This window comes from Myripristis murdjan, chromosome 24 (assembly GCF_902150065.1).
Source record: "Myripristis murdjan chromosome 24, fMyrMur1.1, whole genome shotgun sequence".
In the NCBI taxonomy this organism is placed as follows: Eukaryota; Metazoa; Chordata; class Actinopteri; order Holocentriformes; family Holocentridae; genus Myripristis; species Myripristis murdjan.
Window position 1 is genome coordinate 1169438 of NC_044003.1, and position 19789 is coordinate 1189226.

The window sequence follows — 19789 nt, forward strand, 5'->3', positions numbered from 1 at the left end:
CCGCAGCCTACATAACACGTCAATTGAGAAGGTGGAAGCAAGAGACGCAGGAGGAAATGGACAAGAGTCCGGTGCTGACCACATTCTTTCGCAATACCATAGGGGAAGCACTGCCAGCTTGTGGTCGCTCAGGGGGGTGTTGGAATTATGGTGACCGTGGACATTTTGCTGATCGGTGCCCGCGACCTAGAGCCAATGGGGATGTTCAATACGGCCGCAGCTGGTCCCAGCGGGGTGGAGCGAGGGGCCCGGTAAACCCATGGGCAGAGCACAATTTTGGCTACTAGGACTGTCCAGAGAATCCTAGCGGGGACATAATCAATCAATTTATTAGGAAGAGATGAGTTGTGTGGAGTAAAAATAAAAACCTGGTGCTCTCCTTGGAAGTTTATATCGGTAAGGATGGCCTGGATTATCAGATGATGATGAGAAATCAAGCAGAAAAAGCCAAGGTATATTGGCTGGGGGACATCTCTACACCAGTACCGTAGGTGTTAGAGGAATGGGGAAATACATCCAGGCCCAGATCCCAAAAGCCTCTAAGTCATTGTTTGACTACCATTGTACAGTGTTCGATGATAAAACAAAAAGTGAGAAATTTGAAGAAGAATTTGACAAACTGACCAAAGGAATCAGGTGGCGCCTGTGACACTAGTGACCGTTCTGATCTCCGAAGTGCACAGTGTAGATCACTGTGCCAGGGGGGAGGTGTTAAAGAAAATAAAATAACAGGGATACTGGTCACCATACATACAAGCAATGGTAGACAAAGGGCCCTATCGTGTGCCACCCGCTATCCGCTGCCACGACCCGCTACCCGCAAATTGCGGATTTAGGAACTTCCGCTATCCCTAAACGGTATCTTGTGCCACCCGCTACCCGCTATCCGTTATGCCGACTGCATCATTTGCGCCTGGAGGTGCGTCGTGGGCGTGTTTCATGCGCTATCCCTAAAGTTGCTATCTTGCGCACACACTCTGGTGTGTGTCTGGTGTCACACACTGGTCAGGACCACCCGCTATCCGCTATCCCTTAAGTTTGGGCTGTTAGAAGAGCGCGTCCAGGCGGCTTCAATGCGCGCCCCGACGGAGCCTCGCCACACACACGGTCGGACTGATACCGGGACGCCGCCGGAATGGACTGAGTATATTACTCATATAGACTGTTTAGAGGAAAGACTGTTTTAATTGGACACTTACGCCAGCACGTTTTATTGTTTTATCATAAGCCAGCAGCTGTGCTATATTTTTATTTTTAATATTTTATTTGCCCAATCTACCTTGTCAATAAATTAGTTTACACATAGTTCCACCTCTGCCTCTTGTGTGTGTGTGGTGTGACCCGGGGATTTTACTCAATCAGTAACCTAATCAGAAATCAGTAACCTTGTGACATGTCCGCTTGGACACATGTGGCTCCACCTCCCGAATTAACTCGCCTATAATATAATATATAATATGTATATAAAGCCACCTTGCTTTAGCCTCAGTAGAACCGCTGAGAAAACCTCCCTCTCTCCATCACGGGTTTAGGATTTAGGATTTAGGATAGCGCAGCCTGCCCTTAAAGGCAATGGCACCTGGCACACTGATTGGTTTAACTGGAATAACACCCAAAACACGCCTATGCATAATGTAACGGGTAGCGCAAGTGTTTTACGGATAATGGGAGGTGCGAAAGATAGCAACTTTTGCGGGCGAACGCCTCTTGCGCAATGCTAAATCCCTAAATAACGGGTTTAGGGACTTCGTCTTGTATCAAACAAGATCACAAAGCAGGCTGCAAAATAATCATACCAGGCAGGGAAGAGGAGGAGGACAAGTTGCCCCCTGCTGGCCAGAAGAGAAATATTCATGTGTAAAAAGTGTCAGAGGCTGATATAATCTAATTTAAAGGTTTACGGTGTTCAGCAGAGCTCAATTTGGCTGTTTAGGTGAAAAACTGAATTAAAAAAAAATCTCAGAGTTTAGGAGATCCGGGCATCGAGTGCAAAGCCAATTAGAGAGAAAAAATGAAGCAAGATTAATAACAGATTAAAGCTGAGATTTTTTTTCTCTGGGCACTTCTTGTCCCTCATTGTTAGTTCCTCAATCAATAGAAAGAGGAGACAAAAAGCAGAACTTAAACTTCACAGATTCTGAGGAGTGCCAGGTTATGGAAAGTTCCAGATTATCCTTGATAGTGATTTAGCTCATAACTGCTGGTGGAAAAACGAGTCCTGACTGTGTGCAGCCAAATGTGAAAGGCAGCATTTTTCATGTGAACTTTGTGTTAAGCTTTTTACACAAATATTACAAATCAACACTTTAACCAGGTTATCTGTGGGGATTGTGCTCATTTCCCTTCCAATCTGGAATGATGAGGTCTCGTTTTAGAAATGTCTGTATTTACAGCAGAGGGTAGAAATACAAACATTTCCATTTTCCCATCATTCCTCCTTTCCATCCTGTTAAAGGAGTTGAAAGCCTCTTACTGCTCTGCAGACGCTCAGCCAGCTCCTCCTGCTTCATTCTCCTCAGGAAGTGCAGTGTGATCTGCAGAAAAGCCTCTCTGTTGCTCCACCTCTGCTCTTCCTCCTCACCGTCCAACACCTCCTCATCCTCCCTCTGCCTCTCTAAGCATTCTGGGTAATCTGGACTCAGAGACCTCTGGAGGTTTTTCAGCTCCTTCTTCACAAAGGTGACCATGTTCTCCTCCAGCAGCTGCAACAGAAACATAAAAGAATCAGACTTCCACATTAAAATCTGGACACAAAACACCAAATCAAATCCAGGTCAAAGAGGCTGAAAGATGTAAAGAGAGCAGCACGGAGACGATTCTGAGCAGAATGGTTGTTTTTCAGTTGGTATGTTGTTGGACATTTACACACCATAAATATGGAGGCCAGGTCTGTTTGATGCTGCTGGGCAGACTGAGCACTGGGAACCTCTGAGCTCTGCTGGTGGACTCTGTGGAGGACACACAAACACACACACACACACACACACACAGAAAACTCAGTCAACAAAGTCTGAAGGTTGGAATCAATTCTGTATCTCATGACTGTGAATCTGAAAACAGAAAAAAACATCTGTTTTATCATCAGTTTGAAATAATTACCCATAATCCACCGGGTGCTGTTTGTCTTCAAAGACAATAAGATGACGCATAGACCGTTCACTCTTCATGGACACACAGCTGGGCTCAGGGGAGTCTGCTCTCTGCTGCTGGATCCTGATAGAAACATCAGGAACACAGTGAAGGGATCTGAGTCCTCATTAAAAAATAACTGTAACTTTAATTTCTCAGTAAAGTTGAAATGCTAAGACAATAATGTCTTACTTATTTTTAGAGGCATATTTGTCTAAAACGTGTACAGAAAGTAAAGAGATTTTCCCAGAGATGAAAGATATAAAACTGTGAATTTTAATAACAGAAAAAACATCTGTTGTATCATCAGTTTGAAATAATTACCCATAATCCACAGAGTGCTGACTGTGTTTGAAGACAATAAGATGACGCATAGACCGATCACTCTTCATGGACACACAGCTGGGCTCAGGTTCAGGTTCAGGTTCAGGTTCAGGTTCAGGCCTTCAACACAACACACACAGAGCTTTTCCTATGAATAATGCTGCTGTGCTGATTTGCCTGCTGAGCTCTGAGATGGAGAACAGTCATGGACAGTCAGAGATCCTCGTCTTACCTCTGAGCTTTGGTCTGGCTGTCATGTTCTCCAGACAGAGTGGTTCTAGAGGCGGGGAACCTCCTCTTCCTCTTCCCAGCCGGTTCCATAGCAGAGCCAACACCTTGACACAAACACAGCGGCTGATTGATGACAACAAGCTTTCCATGACAGGATATATGATATTGATATTTAGATTCCTGGGTTTGCATTTGTGATAATTCTTTTGTCTGGGTGTAATTTAGGAATTATTTTTTAAATATATATTCTTTTAACTGCTTACTAATTTCGTGCTGCATTTCTCATCACCTTTTTTGTGTTTTTTAAAATCCTAATCCATTTGTTCAGGTTCCAAAGGGTTAAAACTGAAATAGCTCTTGGTGAATCAACTGCATATAAAAACAACTCCAGTCATGTTGATCCGAGCTGTCAGACTGGTTCTGTAACTCTGTGCATATTTCATGGATGAAGAGTTGAGATTACATTCTACCTGACTCTGACTTCTGTCACCAAGAAAAAACACATTTAAAACATTTGAGACAAAACTGATTTTCTCATCAATGTCAGACATCAGTGTTATGACACAATGAATATTTACACGTGGAAACACAGAAATCAGGTTTGGAAAGACTTCCCAGCTCCTTGTGGTCCCAGTCTGCTCTCCAGTCCTCCAGCTCTGAAACACAATGTAGGAGCCTGTTCATCAAACATCTCTAATGATCCCTGGTCGGCTCTTTACCTGCTGAGTCACATCCACATCAAATCCAAGAGACTTTCAGCTTCACCTGGAGAGGAAACCCAGAGAGAGAAGACGCTGCTGACTCTCCTGAGACAGTCGTGAGTGTGTGTGTGTGTGTGTGTGTGTGTGTGTGTGTGTGTGTGTGTGTGTGTGTCTGATCTGAGGGTGCAGTCACTTCCTCATACTGAGGCATCTGTCTGCAGCCTGCAGGCAGTTCAACACACACACCCCCAGCAGAAAAAGGAGACGCCCACCCCACTCAGGTAGGCAAGGTGATCTGAGGGTGCGGTGACTTCCTCATAAATTCATCAGGTGATATTAAACCAGTCTTGAGGCCACACACACACTAGTGTGGCACAGTTCCACCTGGTTCACGAGGCGAGTTCATTTAAAGCTTTGATTAAAAACAAAAAACATACAAATTGTTATGACCCCATCTCGGGGTAACCGGGGACACAACACCTTCCTCCACTCCCAAGCCGGGTAACACTAAATAGGATACAGTTGGCAAGTGAATCACACGTGTTTATTTTACAGTTGTGAGGTGAACTATGTACAGTTCCAGGAAATAAGGAGGATAGCTTTGGGGCGGACCTCGGCCAAAATAACAAACAAAACAACACTAACTCAGAGACGGGAGATAACCTACAAAAGAAAGAGAAAAGAACAGAGAACGTAACTAATCTCCCTGACTTCACAAAACCAGCACAGAAGGAAACCACAAAGAAAAATGGCAGCCCATCCCTAGTGTTACTTATCTCACGGTATGTTGAACAAGAACAATATCTAAAGCTCCCACACACACACACACACACACACACATACCACACAGTTGGCAGTCGGCAGTCGGGTTGGGAGTGGAGGAAGTGTTCCTCATTCCTCCTCCACTGGTTCCCTTTTATAATGCCGCCCGCTGGCTGGTCCAATCACAGCCATCACACAAATCACGACACCAACACACATACATTAGTCACAGCAATAGGACCATAGGAATCAAACACTGCCCTATCATGTTTAAATCCAAAGAAAAGGGTCAGTAAACAGAAACAATCAAATCAACACAGGAGAGCACATCTGCCAACACATTATCAACTCCCTTTTTGTGGCAGATTTGCAAGTTAAACCAGGGGATTGTGCTCAGTAAAAACCTGAACTGGCTGGGCACTAGAGCCTAGATGCACTTCAGAATGGTCGACCAGGAGCAGAAGAGCAAGGGCTTCCTTTTCAATGGTGCTGTAATTTTGTTTGTCAATTTTTTTGTGAGAAATAACAAACAGGATGATCTACGCCCTCTGCATCCTCCTGAAGCAGGACAGCACTGGCACCACAGCCACGAGCATCCACTTCCAACTTGAAAGGTCGCTGGAAATTTGGGGCAGACAACACTGGAGCGCTGCACAGCAAAGCTTTAGCAGCGTTAAAAGCACACTGACAAACTGGAGACCACACAAATTCTACTGTGGGGCTAGAAAGACTCGTGAGAGTAACCACCACATCTGAGAAATTTCAGCAAAATGCCCTGTAGTATCCACACATGCCTAAAAAACGGCGCAGTGCCCTTTTGGTACAAAGAACAGGCAAATCAATCACTGCCTGCACTTTTGCGCCTGTAGGACACACCTGACCTTGTCCGACCTGCTCGCCTAAATATGTAACAGTAGCTTTACCAAATTCACATTTTGCCAAGTTTAGCACGAGCAAAGCATCACTAAGATGCCTAAAAAAAAGAAAGTGTTTCCAAATGATCAGACCAAGTATCAGAGGAAGCCACAACATCTTCTAAAAAAGCCTCACAACTTTTTTTTTTTTACACCAAAAAGGACCTGGTGCTTTTAATGCTGAAATGTAGCAGGGGCGTTTCTTAAGCCAAAGGGCATCACAGTGTATTGCAAAAAGTGGTCCGGCGTAACAAAGGCAGAAATTTCTGATGCCCGCTTGATTAAGGGGACCTGCCAAATACCCTTTCAGTAAATCCAACGTTGTGACAAATTTTGCTGCACCCCCCCTGTCAACACAATCTTCCATTCTGGGAAGGGGAAATGAGTTGGGTTTATTGACAGAGCTGATTTTTCTGTAATCATTTCAAAAAGATGATGTGCTGTTTGGGAACGAGCAGGCAGGGGGAGCTCCAAGCACTCAAACTAGGCACAGCTAAGCCAAGCTCTAGGAGGAAGGAGACTTCCTAGTGCATCAGAGCTCTTCTGGCAGGAGTTACTCCATATGCATGCTGTTTAATTGGGGCGTGACCCTCGACATCTATGTCATGGTACAAAACAGATGTTTGACGAGGGTGATCTGAAAACAGCAACAGATGGTCAATCAGCTTAATAATATCATGGCTAGCAGGTTCAGAGAAGTGAGACAAGAAAGACTCTAAATCACTCAACATTTCATTTCTCAGACGAGCGGTTGGAGTGACACTACTTTTCTAAATGAGGCCATCCACCGCTAACTGATAGGGAGGCGGGGCCACAAACAGTGGCAACAGGTGCAGCAGGGACAGGTGGAGCGACATCTCCAGAGAGATAGTGTTTTAGCATGTTAATGTGACAAACACGTGATTTTCGTTTTCTGTTCTGTTGCACCACACAGTCAGTCTCAGAAAGCTCGCGTTCTACTACTTAGCTACCAGAAAAATGGGCTTGCAACCCAGAACCAGGAATTGGCAACAGAACCAAAGCCTTGTCACCTGGCTCAAACACTCTGTCAAACTGCCCCTTCATTGAGGACTGACTAGTGGCAAGAGGTCATGAAAAGAGCTTACATAATCTAGCACATTGTGTTAAACACGCTCAGCGTCTGATAGCCATTTATTTTTTAACAAGCATAAACGTAAAGGTCCGTGCACCGTATGACCAAAGACGACATCCACCAGGCTGAAACCAAGGGACTCCTGGGTTGATTCCCTCACGGCAAGCAGCAAGAGTGAGAGACCCTCATCCCACTCTTTGTCTGATTGGAGGCAGAACTTTGGGAGTATGGATTTTAGTGTTTGGTGGAATCGCACCTTGTGACTCTGGATGGTATGAACTGGATTACTGATGCTTTACTCTGAGCTCTGACATGACCTGCGCAAAACATTTTTAACATGAAGTTAGACCCCTGATCGGTCTGGACACATGTTGGCAGTCCGCAAGTAGAGAAAATTTTGACCAGAGCCTTCACAACAACTTTGGATTTAATGTGGCACGGCCTGTGGATAGTGCCTAGCAGCACACATTATTGTCACGATCATTTTCAAGACAAAATAGCTTAAGACTACTGATTTTGTAATTTTTTTTTAAATTTTCATTTAAAATCAAAATATATTTGTTGTTCCACAGGTGTAACACAGGTGTTAATACATGGTTATACACATGCAGGTCACACTAACATAGCAACTTAGAAAAGAGTCTTAATTGTTTGCCTTCCCTTGGGATATCTGCAGTAACTTGTAACTTTTAACTTGTACCTTACATTGCACTGCCAGCCAGAGTTTTCTCCAGTTTCAGAGCAGCGGGTTTGAAGTGGTCAGAAATGGCTCAGGGTTTCTCAGGGTAAGGTCAGGGCAAGGGGGCTGGGCCTGTTGGAAATGATCCGCCTGCTTCAGAGACATTTTCAGCTCTGCTTTAAACTGCTGCCTCTCCACCTGCAGCTCCATCTATCTCACAAAATGGAATGACAAGGAAACAGCGCCCTCCACTGGCTGAAAAGTGGCACTGTAACAAAAACACACTAACAGTTCACCAGACTGCTCAGACACATCGAGCTGCAGGCCTGGAGAAGCACTGCAGCTTCAGACCAGCAGTTTCAGACAGAGCTGGAAATGATTTACAGCTGGTCCAGATCCTTAACCCGACCTTCACCCCCCAGAAACATGCCGAGACTGAACCGTCTCTAAACAGTTTAAGAGCGTTGGTCGAGAGCTGTTGGTGTAAACCTGCACATGCTGAGACTGTGGGACTGAAACTGTTGGCCTCCACAGCATCGAGCAGCAGGTCTGGAGAAGCCCTGCACTTCTAGACCATTTCACACACACATGAATGCAGTTTACAGGGAGGCAAAGGGCGCATGTTCACCCTCATTTTTGCAAATGACTGTTATATCCTAAACACACACACACACACACACACACAGAAACAAGGCTTAATGCAGCGGGAGTGTGAAGGAGAAGGCACACAGAAATCGTAAAGAAAATCCCAAACACCGTCTCAAACTTGCAGCTTGAACTTTATTAAACAAGACGACGTTACAGTCTGCTCAGGATCTTCCTCAGGTATGAACAGCAGGTGACTGATATGTTCTTATACAGGGCACAGTCAGCTGCCAAAGAAATGCATTACATGTAGAAATATACAAAATCTACATCTCAAAATATTTCTCATGATCAAATTATAAACCCTCATGGAACAGAACCTGTGAAGTCGTCAAATATAAGCATCAAGAAAAAGAGGAAAATCACAGCTATTCTGGAGCCTGCAGGGCTGGCTGCTCGCTCCGTAGCACTGAGCGTTTGTTTGGAAGTTCATGACAGCTCAGAGAGCAACAATGATCATAAACAAGACAATCAGAAAATCCATGATGACTCCATGTAGTTAAAAGTACTTAGAAAGTTTGTTAGAAACACCCATTCACACAAGTCTTTAAGGTGTGTATCCAGTACGCTTCACCTCTTTTTAGAGGCAGTTCATGATTTTGGCCTCTAGGTGGCAGACTGACCTGTTCTATGTCAATGAAACCTAGACTAGAAATATGACTGGAGTCACTGAGGTGGACAGCTACTGGATCTTCCTGTCATTCCTACAGACGCTACTTTTGTGTTCACTGCTTCACTGTTTGAACTTTGTAGATGTTTCAGCGACATGTACCAGGCCACAAGGAGCAGCAGATAAATCACATGGTGGAGGCTCAGGTGATGCTGCTGCCAACAGGACATGATTTCCCTGCATGTGGGGTGTGTGTGTGTGTGTGTGTGTGTGTGTGTGTGTGTGTTTCTCCACACAGGAAGCGACTCTCACCCCTCAAAACTCACACAGAGACACTGAGGAATCAAACCAAACCCCAAACCCCGGGTACAGAGGCTCAGTGAAGGTGCTGTTGAACGTGTGGAGGTGGATCAGTGTGTCAGAGGAGACGCTGTAGAAGGACAGAGAGCCAGCAGGCCAGTCCAGATACACTGCCACTCTGTTAGAGGAGGAGGGGGCAGGAATGTCTTTCTGTCTGTTATTGTGTCTGGCAGTGAAACCACCATCATGGCAGGTCAGACTCCAGGACTTGTCATTCCTGCCAAGCCCACACTCATCACTGTTTCCTTTCCTGCTGATTCCTCTGTAAGTCACTCCCACATAAATCCATCCCTCCCACTCGATCTCCCAGTAACAGCGACCAGTCAGACCATCACTACACAGGATCTGATACCAGAGGTCAAACCTCTCTGGGTGATCAGGATATGGCTGCTCCTCTCTCACTCCTGTCACCTTCCTGTTGTCCTCAGACAGGAAGAGGTGTCTGTTTGTTGTGTTTGTGTCCACTTTGAGTTCACAGGAATCTGATGGAGAGAACAAGACACAACAGACCTGCTGTGGTTATTATCTGCTGATTTATTAGCAGGATCTGAATGAATGGACGTCACAAACTGCTGTGGAAATTCACTTTACACCTATTAGAGCCATCTACACTGAACTAAACTACATCTATACTTCATGTATTTCTATACAGTTACAGTCATGGATATGAAAGACATCAAATTAGAGAGAGAATTATTTTTCTATTAGTCTCATTTTGAAGTTACCTTGATTGTAACCTTTACTCATAAAATGTGTCGTGCATAATCTTAATTGCCTTAAATGAATGTTCTTCACTCATCGGTTCAAATTACAGCAAAAATTGTGATTGTCTGTCAGGTTTTTCTAATTTAGTGGAGAGAAGAAGCTGTTAAAGAGGGAAAACACCAGCTGCTGTGGTGATTCATTGTTACTGTTGTCATCAATGACTTTTCATTATCAAGCCTTTTATCTAATTCTTAGACCCGTTGTAAAAGGTTCTGAAAGTTTGCACAATTATAAAACTTTAGATTGTTTGGCGAACTTTTCCAAGAGTTTGGATCTCAGTTTGGACAGTTTTCTGGGTTGTGTTTTGAAAATACTACAGATGGGTTAATGATCAAGGGTTTAGGTGAGTGTGTTAACTGTTTATGGGTGTATTGGATCTTAGTTTACCTGATTCAACAGGTAAAAGCAGCTGAGAACAAGCAGCAGGAACTGCAGCTGCAGCATCTAAACAGCTGAATGTTTGCTGCTTTGTGTTCAGGAGTCAAACTAAATCCACACTTACACTTCCTCAGACCTGGTTTCAACCACTGCTCTCCACCATGGTCCACCCTGGAGGAAGAAACAGAGTCAGAGCAGCAGATTCTCTTTGAGGATGGAAACATGGGCAGTAAATAACCTTCCCTATGAAGGATTTAGCAGACCACGTCACTCATATCCACCATTAAACATGAAACAATATTCCTCAGGCCTCTATAAGACATTGGGCTCTAGTTTCGCAGTCTGGGCGAGGCGGGGGCCCAGCGCAGCAGTGCTTCACCAACTGGGTGTGGCTAGGTGGATTTTGCAAGTTTGGCACGCCGTGCACGGTGGCGCAAGTACTCTGCCGTCCCTCCTACTGGCGCAAGGGAGGAGAGAAGGCATGGAGTGGGTTTGACACACCGATTCACTTTAAACCAATCAAATGAGCTCCTGTCCTCGCCTTTAAAATGCGCTGCGCGAAGGTGTAATGAAAGTTTACACATTTGACATGGAGGTCTACTGCCGCAGGCGGAGCGTAGCCAGTGTAGTGGAAGTTTGACTGACAGGCGCGCAGTGCGGACACGTCACCAAAACCTCACAGGCAGGTTTCCGGAATGTCAGGCACATGAACAATGTAATAAATACCCACAAAAACCACTATTCAATGCTACTATCATAATCAGCACATACATTTATCTCCATATCAACTGTCTCGTCACAACTGATCGTTTGTGGTGATTGTGAGGTTAAGAGGTACCAGCTAGACATAGTCGGGCTCACCTCCACGCACAGCTTGGGCTCTGGAACCCAGCGCCTCGAGAGGGGCTGGACCCTCCACTACACTGGAGTTGCCCTCGGTGAGAGGCGGCGGGCAGGTGTGGGCTTACTCATAGCGCCTCAGCTTAGCCGCCATGTGTTGGGGTTCACCCCGGTGAACGAGAGGGTCGCCTCTCTGCGCCTTCGGGTTGGGGAGAGGACTCTCACTGTTGTTTGTGCTTACGGGCCAAATGGCAGTGTAGAGTACCCAGCCTTCTTGGAGTCCCTGGGAGGGGTACTGGACAGCGCTCCGACTGGGGACTCCATTGTTCTACTGGGGGACTTCAACGCCCACATGGGCAGTGACAGTGACACCTGGAGAGGGGTGATTAGGAGGAACGGCCTCCCCAATCTGAACCCGGGCTGAGCTGTCAACTGATCACCACCTAGTGGTGAGTTGGATCCGCTGGCGGAGGGGGAAGCTTGACAGGCCTGGCAGGCCCAAACGTACTGTGAGGGTCTGTTGGGAACGTCTGGCCGAACCCTCTGTTGGGGAGGTCTTCAACTCCCACGTCCGGGAGAGCTTCTCCCGGCTCCAAAGGGAGGCTGGGGACATTGAGTCTGAATGGACCGTGTTCTCGGCCTCCATTGTCGACGCAGTTGTTCGGAGCTGTGGCTGAAAGGTCTCTGGTGCCTGTCGTGGCGGCAATCCCAGAACCCGGTGGTGGACACCGGAAGTAAGGGATGCCGTCAAGCTGAAGAAGGAGTCCTACAGCTCCATGTTGGCCTGTGGGACTCCTGAGGCAGCTGACGGGTACCGGCAGGCCAGGCGTGCCACGGCTCGGGCAGTTGCAGAGGCAAAAACTCTGGGAAAAAAGCTGGGAGGAGTTCGGTGAGGCCATGGAGGACTATCGGTCGGCCTCGAAGAAATTCTGGCAAACTGTCGGGCACCTCAGGAGGAGGAAGCAGTACAATGCCGACACTGTTTACAGTGCTGATGGGGGGCTGTTGACCGCGACTGGGAATATTTTCGGGCGGTGGAAGGAATACTTTGAGGATCTCCTCAATCCCACCGTCACGTCTTCCGTTGAGGAAGCAGAGGCGGAGGACCCAGAGGTGGAATCGTCCATCACCCAAGCCGAGGTCACTAGGGTGGTTCGTAAGCTCCTCAGTGGCAGGGCAGCAGGGGTGGATGAGATCCACCCTGAGTATCTCATGTCTCTTGATGTTGTGGGGCTGTCTTGGCTGACACGCCTCTGCAACATCACGTGGCGGTTGGGGACAGTACTTCTGGAGTGGCAGTCCCTCTTTTTAAAAAGGGGGACTGGAGGGTGTGTTCCAACTACAGGGGGATCACACTTCTCAGCCTACCTGGGAAGGTCTACGCCAGGGTGCTGGAGAGGAGGATTCGGCCGATAGTCGAACCTCGGATTCAGGAGGAACAATGCGGTTTTCGTCCCGGCCGTGGAACACTGGACCAGCTCTATACCCTCCGGAGGGTGCTCGAGGGTTCATGGGAGTTTGCCCAACCAGTCCACATGTGTTTTGTGGATCTGGAGAAGGCATTCGACCATGTCCCCCGTGGTACCCTGTGGGGAGTGCTCGGGAGTATGGGGTCCGAGGCCCTTTGCTAAGGGCTGTTTGGTCCCTGTACGACCGGAGCAGGAGCTTGGTTCGCATTGCCGGCAATAAGTCAGACCTGTTCCCAGTGCATGTTGGACTCCGGCAGGGCTGCCCTTTATCACCGGTTCTGTTCATAATCTTTATGGACAGAATTTCTAGACGCAGCCAGGGGCCAGAGGGAGTCCTGTTCGGGAGTCACAGGTTTTCATCGCTGCTTTTTGCGGATGATGTTGTCCTGTTGGCTCCTTCGAAGCAGGACCTTCAGCAGGCGCTGGGGCGGTTTGCAGCCGAGTGTGAAGCGGTCGGGATGAGAATCAGCACCTCCAAGTCCGAGGCCATGGTTCTCGACCGGAAAAGGGTGGCATGCCCTCTCCGGGTTGGTGGAGAAGTCCTGCCTCAAGTGGAGTTCAAGTATCTCGGGGTCTTGTTCACGAGTGAGGGAAGGATGGAGCGTGAGATTGACAGGCGGATTGGTGCAGCCTCCGCAGTGATGCGGTCGGTGTACCGATCCTTCGTGGTGAAGAAGGAGCTGAGCCGAAAGGTGAAGCTCTCGATTTACCAGTCGATCTACATTCCTACCCTCACCTATGGTCATTAGCTTTGGGTAATGACTGAAAGGACAAGAAAGCGAATACAAGCAGCCGAAATGAGTTTCCTTCGCAGGGTGGCCGGGCGCTCCCTTAGCGATAGGGTGAGGAGCTCGGTCACTCGGGAGGAGCTCGGAGTAAAGCCGCTGCTCCTCCGCATCGAGAGGAACCAGTTGAGGTGGCTCGGGCATCTGTTCCGGATGCCCCCTGGATGCCTCCCTGGGGAGGTGTTCCAGGCATGCCCCACCAGGAGGAGGCCCCGGGGAAGACCCAGGACACGCTGGAGGGACTATGTCTCTCGGCTGGCCTGGGAATGCCTTGGTGTCCCGAGGAGCTGGTGGAAGTGTCTGGGGAGAGGGAAGTCTGGGCATCTCTGCTCAGACTGCTGCCCCCGCGACCCGGCCCCAGATAAGCGGCAGACGACGAAGACGAAGACGAAGACGAAGTGAGGTTTCGGTGACGTGTGCGCACTGCGCCCCGGTCAGCCAAACTTCCACTGCGCCAGCTCCACTCCACCTTGTGCTGAAAGTAGACCTGGTTTCAGATCGCGAGCTTTGAGCACAACTCGGTGAAGCCTTTTGGTACGAAACTGTCACTACGCCAAGCTGAATCTGTCGACATCTCCCCCTGCTCCCATCTCAGCGCACCTCGGTCTGCAAAACTACCAAACTGAGCGCGCCTCGGGTGGCGCTGCTGGAAACTGGCTCTGCACGGGGTTCGCCTCACTGCGCCATCCTGTGCTGCGCCGGGAAATTAGAGCCTATTGTGTGTGTCTCTCCATAGCTGAGAGCCTCCAGTCTCCAGGTTGGATCCTCCAGTCCAGCAGAGAGCAGCTTCACTCCTGAGTCTCCTGGATGATTGTAGCTCAGGTCCAGCTCTCTCAGATGGGAGGGGTTGGAGCTCAGAGCTGAGGCCAGAGAAGCACAGCCTTCCTGTGTGAGCAGACAGCCTGACAGCCTGCACACCATCACAAACACAATCAGTCCACCACATCATCTGCTTTGTGTTTTCACAAAAACCTACACAGGTTAGGATTCTGATCAGTGACATGAAGCCACATGTAAAGTGAGATTTAAACACTTAAACAATATGATATATTTTCCTTGGTGGTACAAGTGATCATAACTCAGCAGTGGGGGTTCAAGTGCTGTTGATCAATAGCAGTGGCTGCTGAGATTTAATCTCTGAAAAAAGCCAATCTGATTTACCAGTTCATTTTTTTGAACACTGAACAGATGATCCTGATATGGATCTTACATGGCTACACTTTGCAGATTCAGGATCATTGAGCTGAGACAAACTGCTTTGAGTGAATGGACCTTAGTGTGAAATGTGACAAATCAGTCAATCACTGTAAATGGACATTACCTGAGAGTCTCCAGTCTGCAGTGTGGACTCTCCAGTCCAGCAGAAAGCAGCTTCACTCCTGAATCCTGCAGCTGGTTGTCACTCAGGTCCAGCTCTCTCACACTAGAGGACTGGGAGCTGAGAACTGAGGCCAGAGCTGCACAGCTTCTCTCTGACAGATTACAGCAACTCAGCCTGAAGAGGAAATAAAGATGAAAACAGTGACTTTAAAATTATGTTTTCCTTGTGTAGAAAACATGTTATGTGTTAAATATATCCAGTTATCTATGAACCTACACAGATTTCTTGGAGGCTTTGACCAGTGGCAGCAGCCCAGAAGAGCCTCCTCTGAAGCAGAGTATTTCTTCTGGTTAAACACCTCCAGATCTTCTTCTAATGACAGTAAGATGAAGACCAGAGCTGACCACTGAGCAGGGGACAGTTTGACTGTGGAGAGACGTCCTGATCTCAGATACTGTTGGACCTCCTCCATTAGAGAATGGTCATTCAGCTCATGCAGACAGTGGAACAGGTTGATGCTTCTCTCTGGAGAGGGATTGTCCCTGATCTTCTCCTTGATGAACTGGACTGTTTCCTGATTGGTCTGTGAGCTACTTCCTGTCTGTGTCAGCAGGCCTCGTAGGAGAGTCTGATTGGTCTGAAGTGAAAGACCCAGGAGGAAGCGCAGGAACAAGTCCAGGTGTCCATTTGGACTCTGTAAGGCCTTGTCCACAGCACTCTGGTAGAGGTGTTTTAGTTGGGAGGTTGATTGTCCTTCTGACAGCAGATTGACTCCAGAGTTGATGAATGTCACAAAGACATGAACAGCAGCCAGAAACTCCAGAACGCTCAGATGGACGAAGCAGAAAACCTTGTCCTGGTACAGCCCACCCTCCTCTTTAAAGATCTGTGTGAACACTCCTGAGTACACTGAGGCTGCTCTGATATCAATGCCACACTCTGCCAGGTCTGCCTCATAGAAGATCAGGTTGCCTTTCTCCAGCTGCTCAAAAGCCAGTTTTCCCAGAGACAGGATCATCTCCCTGGTCTCTGGAGTCCAGAGTGGATCTGTCTCAGCTCTCCCATGATACTTGACGTTCTGCACTTTGGACTGAACCACCAGGAACTGGATGTACATCTCAGTCAGGGTCTTGGGCAGGTGTCCTCCATCACTGGTTTTCAACACGTCCTCCAGAACTGTAGCAGTGATCCAGCAGAAGACTGGGATGTGGCACATGATGTGGAGGCTTCGTGACGTCTTGATGTGGGAGATGATTCTGCTGGCCTGCTCCTCATCTCTGAATCTCTTCTTGAAGTATTCCTCCTTCTGTGGGTCAGTGAAGCCTCTCACCTCTGTCACCATGCCAACACACTCAGGAGGGATCTGATTGGCTGCTGCGGGTCGTGTGGTTATCCAGAGGCGAGCAGAGGGAAGCAGGTTCCCGTTGATGAGATTTGTCAGCAGAACATCCACTGAGGTGGACTCTGTAACATCAGTCAGGATCTGGTTGTTCTTGAAGTCCAGAGGAAGTCGACACTCATCCAGACCGTCAAAGATCAACACAACCTGGAACTGCTCAAATCTGCTGATTCCTGCTTCTTTGGTCTCAGTGAAGAAGTGATGAAGAAGTTCCACCAAGCTCAACTTTTTCCCTTTCAGCAGATTCAGCTCTCTGAAAGTCAATGGAAATGTGAAGTGGACATGCTGGTTGGCTTTGTGTTCAGCCCAGTCCAGAGTGAACTTCTGTGTTAAGACTGTTTTCCCAATGCCAGCCACTCCCTTTGTCATCACTGTTCTGATTGGTTGATCTCTTCCAGGTAAATGTTTAAAGATGTTTTTGCATTTGATTGGTGTTTCTGGTCTGACTGGTTTCCTGGATGCTGTTTCAATCTGTCTGACCTCATGTTCCTCATTGAGCTCTCCACTCTCTCCCTCTGTGATGTACAGCTCTGTGTAGATCTGATTCAGATGTGTTGGGTTTCCTGCTTTAGCAATCCCCTCAAACAAACACTCAAACTTCTTCTTCAGGTTAGATCTGAGTTCATGTTGGCACCCTGCGAGAGTTTCTGGATGAACAAACAAGAAACAACAACAGATGGATATTTTATTAAATGTGAAACATGTAAATGTTCCTTGGAAATGTATTTGTTGGCCCCTTTCAGCTGTCAGCCAAACAGTAGTATTCAAAAACAAAGAGCTGCACATCCTGATTAGGATCTGGGGAGAATAAAGTTCACAGTTTAACAAACAAACCAGCGCTGCCTCAGCCGGAGAGCTGCTGCTGCTGTCCTGGAGAATTCAGTGGGACGTGACGATAAAACAGGAGGAACTTTTCACCAGGCAAGCAGGAAGTGGAAAAGCCGCCCACTGAGAAAAATGCTACTGTGTAAAAAGTGTCAGAGGCTGATATAACTGAAGTGATGATTTATGATATTCAGCAGATCTTGACATGAAAAAGTGAATTGCAAGGCCAAACAGAGTGGAAAAATGCAACAAGACCACAAAAAGAGAATTCTTTGATTTTAAAAAGGTTTGCAGTGGCATTAATGGCATTGTGTTCATCAAAAATAATAATTCTCATTGTTTTGTTTTTCACTGCTAGATTTTGCGAGTGCAACTGAAGGTGGACATCAGGGTACAAACATTTAGCATTTTAGAACTGATGAATATGTCAGATAGAAAGCAGATATTCAGGAGGGGTTTATTCTAATCATTAAAACAGCTACTTACTAAAAATAAAAAGCTTATTTACTGCCTCGTGAAATTATGTATTAATTTAGACACAGATATGAAAGCCTACTTAGGATCACCGTAAGGATGATTTAACATAAAATCAACAATTGTTTTACAGATGTCTGTATTTACAGCAGAGGGTAGAAATGCAAACATTTCCATTTTCCCATCATTCCTCCTTTCCATCCTGTTAAAGGAGTTCAAAGCCTCTTACTGCTCTGCAGACGCTCAGCCAGCTCCTCCTGCTTCATTCTCCTCAGGAAGTGCAGTGTGATCTGCAGAAAAGCCTCTCTGCTGCTCCACCTCTGCTCTTCCTCCTCACCGTCCAACACCTCCTCATCCTCCCTCTGCCTCTCTAAGCATTCTGGGTAATCTGGCCTCAGAGACCTCTGGAGGTTTTTCAGCTCCTTCTTCACAAAGGTGACCATGTTCTCCTCCAGCAGCTGCAACAGAAAAATCAAAGAATCAGACTTCCACATTAAAATCTTGACAAAAAACACCAAATCAAATCCAGGTCAAAGAGGCTGAAAGATGTAAAGAGAGCAGCACGGAGACGATTCTGAGCAGAATGGTTGTTTTTCAGTTGGTATGTTGTTGTACATTTACACACCATAAATATGGAGGCCAGGTCTGTTAGATGCTGCTGGGCAGACTGAGCACTGGGAACCTCTGAGCTCTGCTGATGGACTCTGTAGAGGACACACACACACACGCACGCACGCACGCACGCACGAACGCGCGCACGCGTATCTCATGACTGTGAATCTGATAACAGAAAAACACCTGTTTTATCATTAGATTGAAATAATTACCCATAATCCACAGAGTGCTGTCCATCTTTGAAGTCAACAGATCGAGGCATAGACCAGTCACTCTTGATGGACACACAGCTGGGCTCAGGTTCAGGTCCAGGTCCAGGTTCAGGTTCAGGTTCAGGTTCAGTCCTTCAACACAACACACACAGAGCTTTTCCTGTGAATAATGCTGCTGTGCTGATTTGCCTGCTGAGCTCTGAGATGGAGAACAGTCATGGACAGTCAGAGATCCTCGTCTTACCTCTGAGCTTTGGTCTGGCTGTCATGTTCTCCAGACAGAGTGGTTCTAGAGGCGGGGAACCTCCTCTCTCTCTTCCCAGCCGGTTCCATAGCAGAGCCAACACCTTGACACAAACACAGCGGCTGATTGATGACAACAAGCTTTCCATGACAGGATGTGTGCTGTCTTCCTGTCAGCACCATGTCACATATACAGAGTGGACGTAACACTCAGAGCAGCCGCCCTTTACATCAAACCCACTGAGCAGCTTCATCTACAGAGGACTTTGAATCCTCTGGGACTCTTCACACATGGACTGACAACAACTGACATTAAGAAAAGTTTTATTTCATCATCTAAACAAAATTCACTTTGTTTTATTATTACTTTGCTAGGAGTAAATTGTCGTTTTCTTGTCATTTAATTTTACATGTGCATCCAATATCTATCTATCTATCTATCTATATATATTTATCTATATCTATATATATCTATATCGATATCTATATATATATCTATATATCTATATCTATCTATCTATATCTATCTATCTATTTATATATCTATATCTATCTATCTATCTATCTATCTATCTATATATATATATATATATCTGCTATATTCTGCTTATATATATATATATATATATATAGATAGATAGATAGATAGATAGATAGATAGATAGATATAGATAGATAGATAGATAGATAGATAGATCTATAGATATATAGATATAGATATAGATAGATAGATAGATAGATATATTGGTGTCTTATCATTTTTACTGATTTCCTGGCAATTATTTTTGTATATTTTTGTGTAATTTTTTTCAAATTAATTGTCAAAAATATGTTATATGTAATTGATTATGAATGAACTTTTTCTGCTTTTTTAAGATGCAAATGTTCAGGTCTCAGAGGGTTAGTATAGAAATGGTGATTGATAGTCGAGTAAAAAAAAAATAATAGAACAGATGAAACAACATTTGATCATGTTTTTCTCTGCTGGTGTAAATTTTTCCTGATGAAATGAGTT

The 19789-nt window shown here is 46.3% G+C and overlaps 1 protein-coding gene across 1 annotated transcript in view; it reads right to left on the reverse strand.

Annotated features, from left to right (window-relative positions):
• Positions 1-9448: 9448 nt before the first annotated feature.
• LOC115356448 (NACHT, LRR and PYD domains-containing protein 12-like) overlaps positions 9449-19789 on the reverse strand; it is a gene marked incomplete at both ends in the record, with an annotated part of 88779 nt that continues 78438 nt past the window's right edge. The window contains 2 exons of the mRNA XM_030047618.1: positions 9449-9930; positions 10716-10762. Of these exons, the coding sequence (XP_029903478.1) occupies positions 9449-9930; positions 10716-10762 (529 nt within the window). The remainder of the gene's footprint in view (positions 9931-10715; positions 10763-19789) is intronic.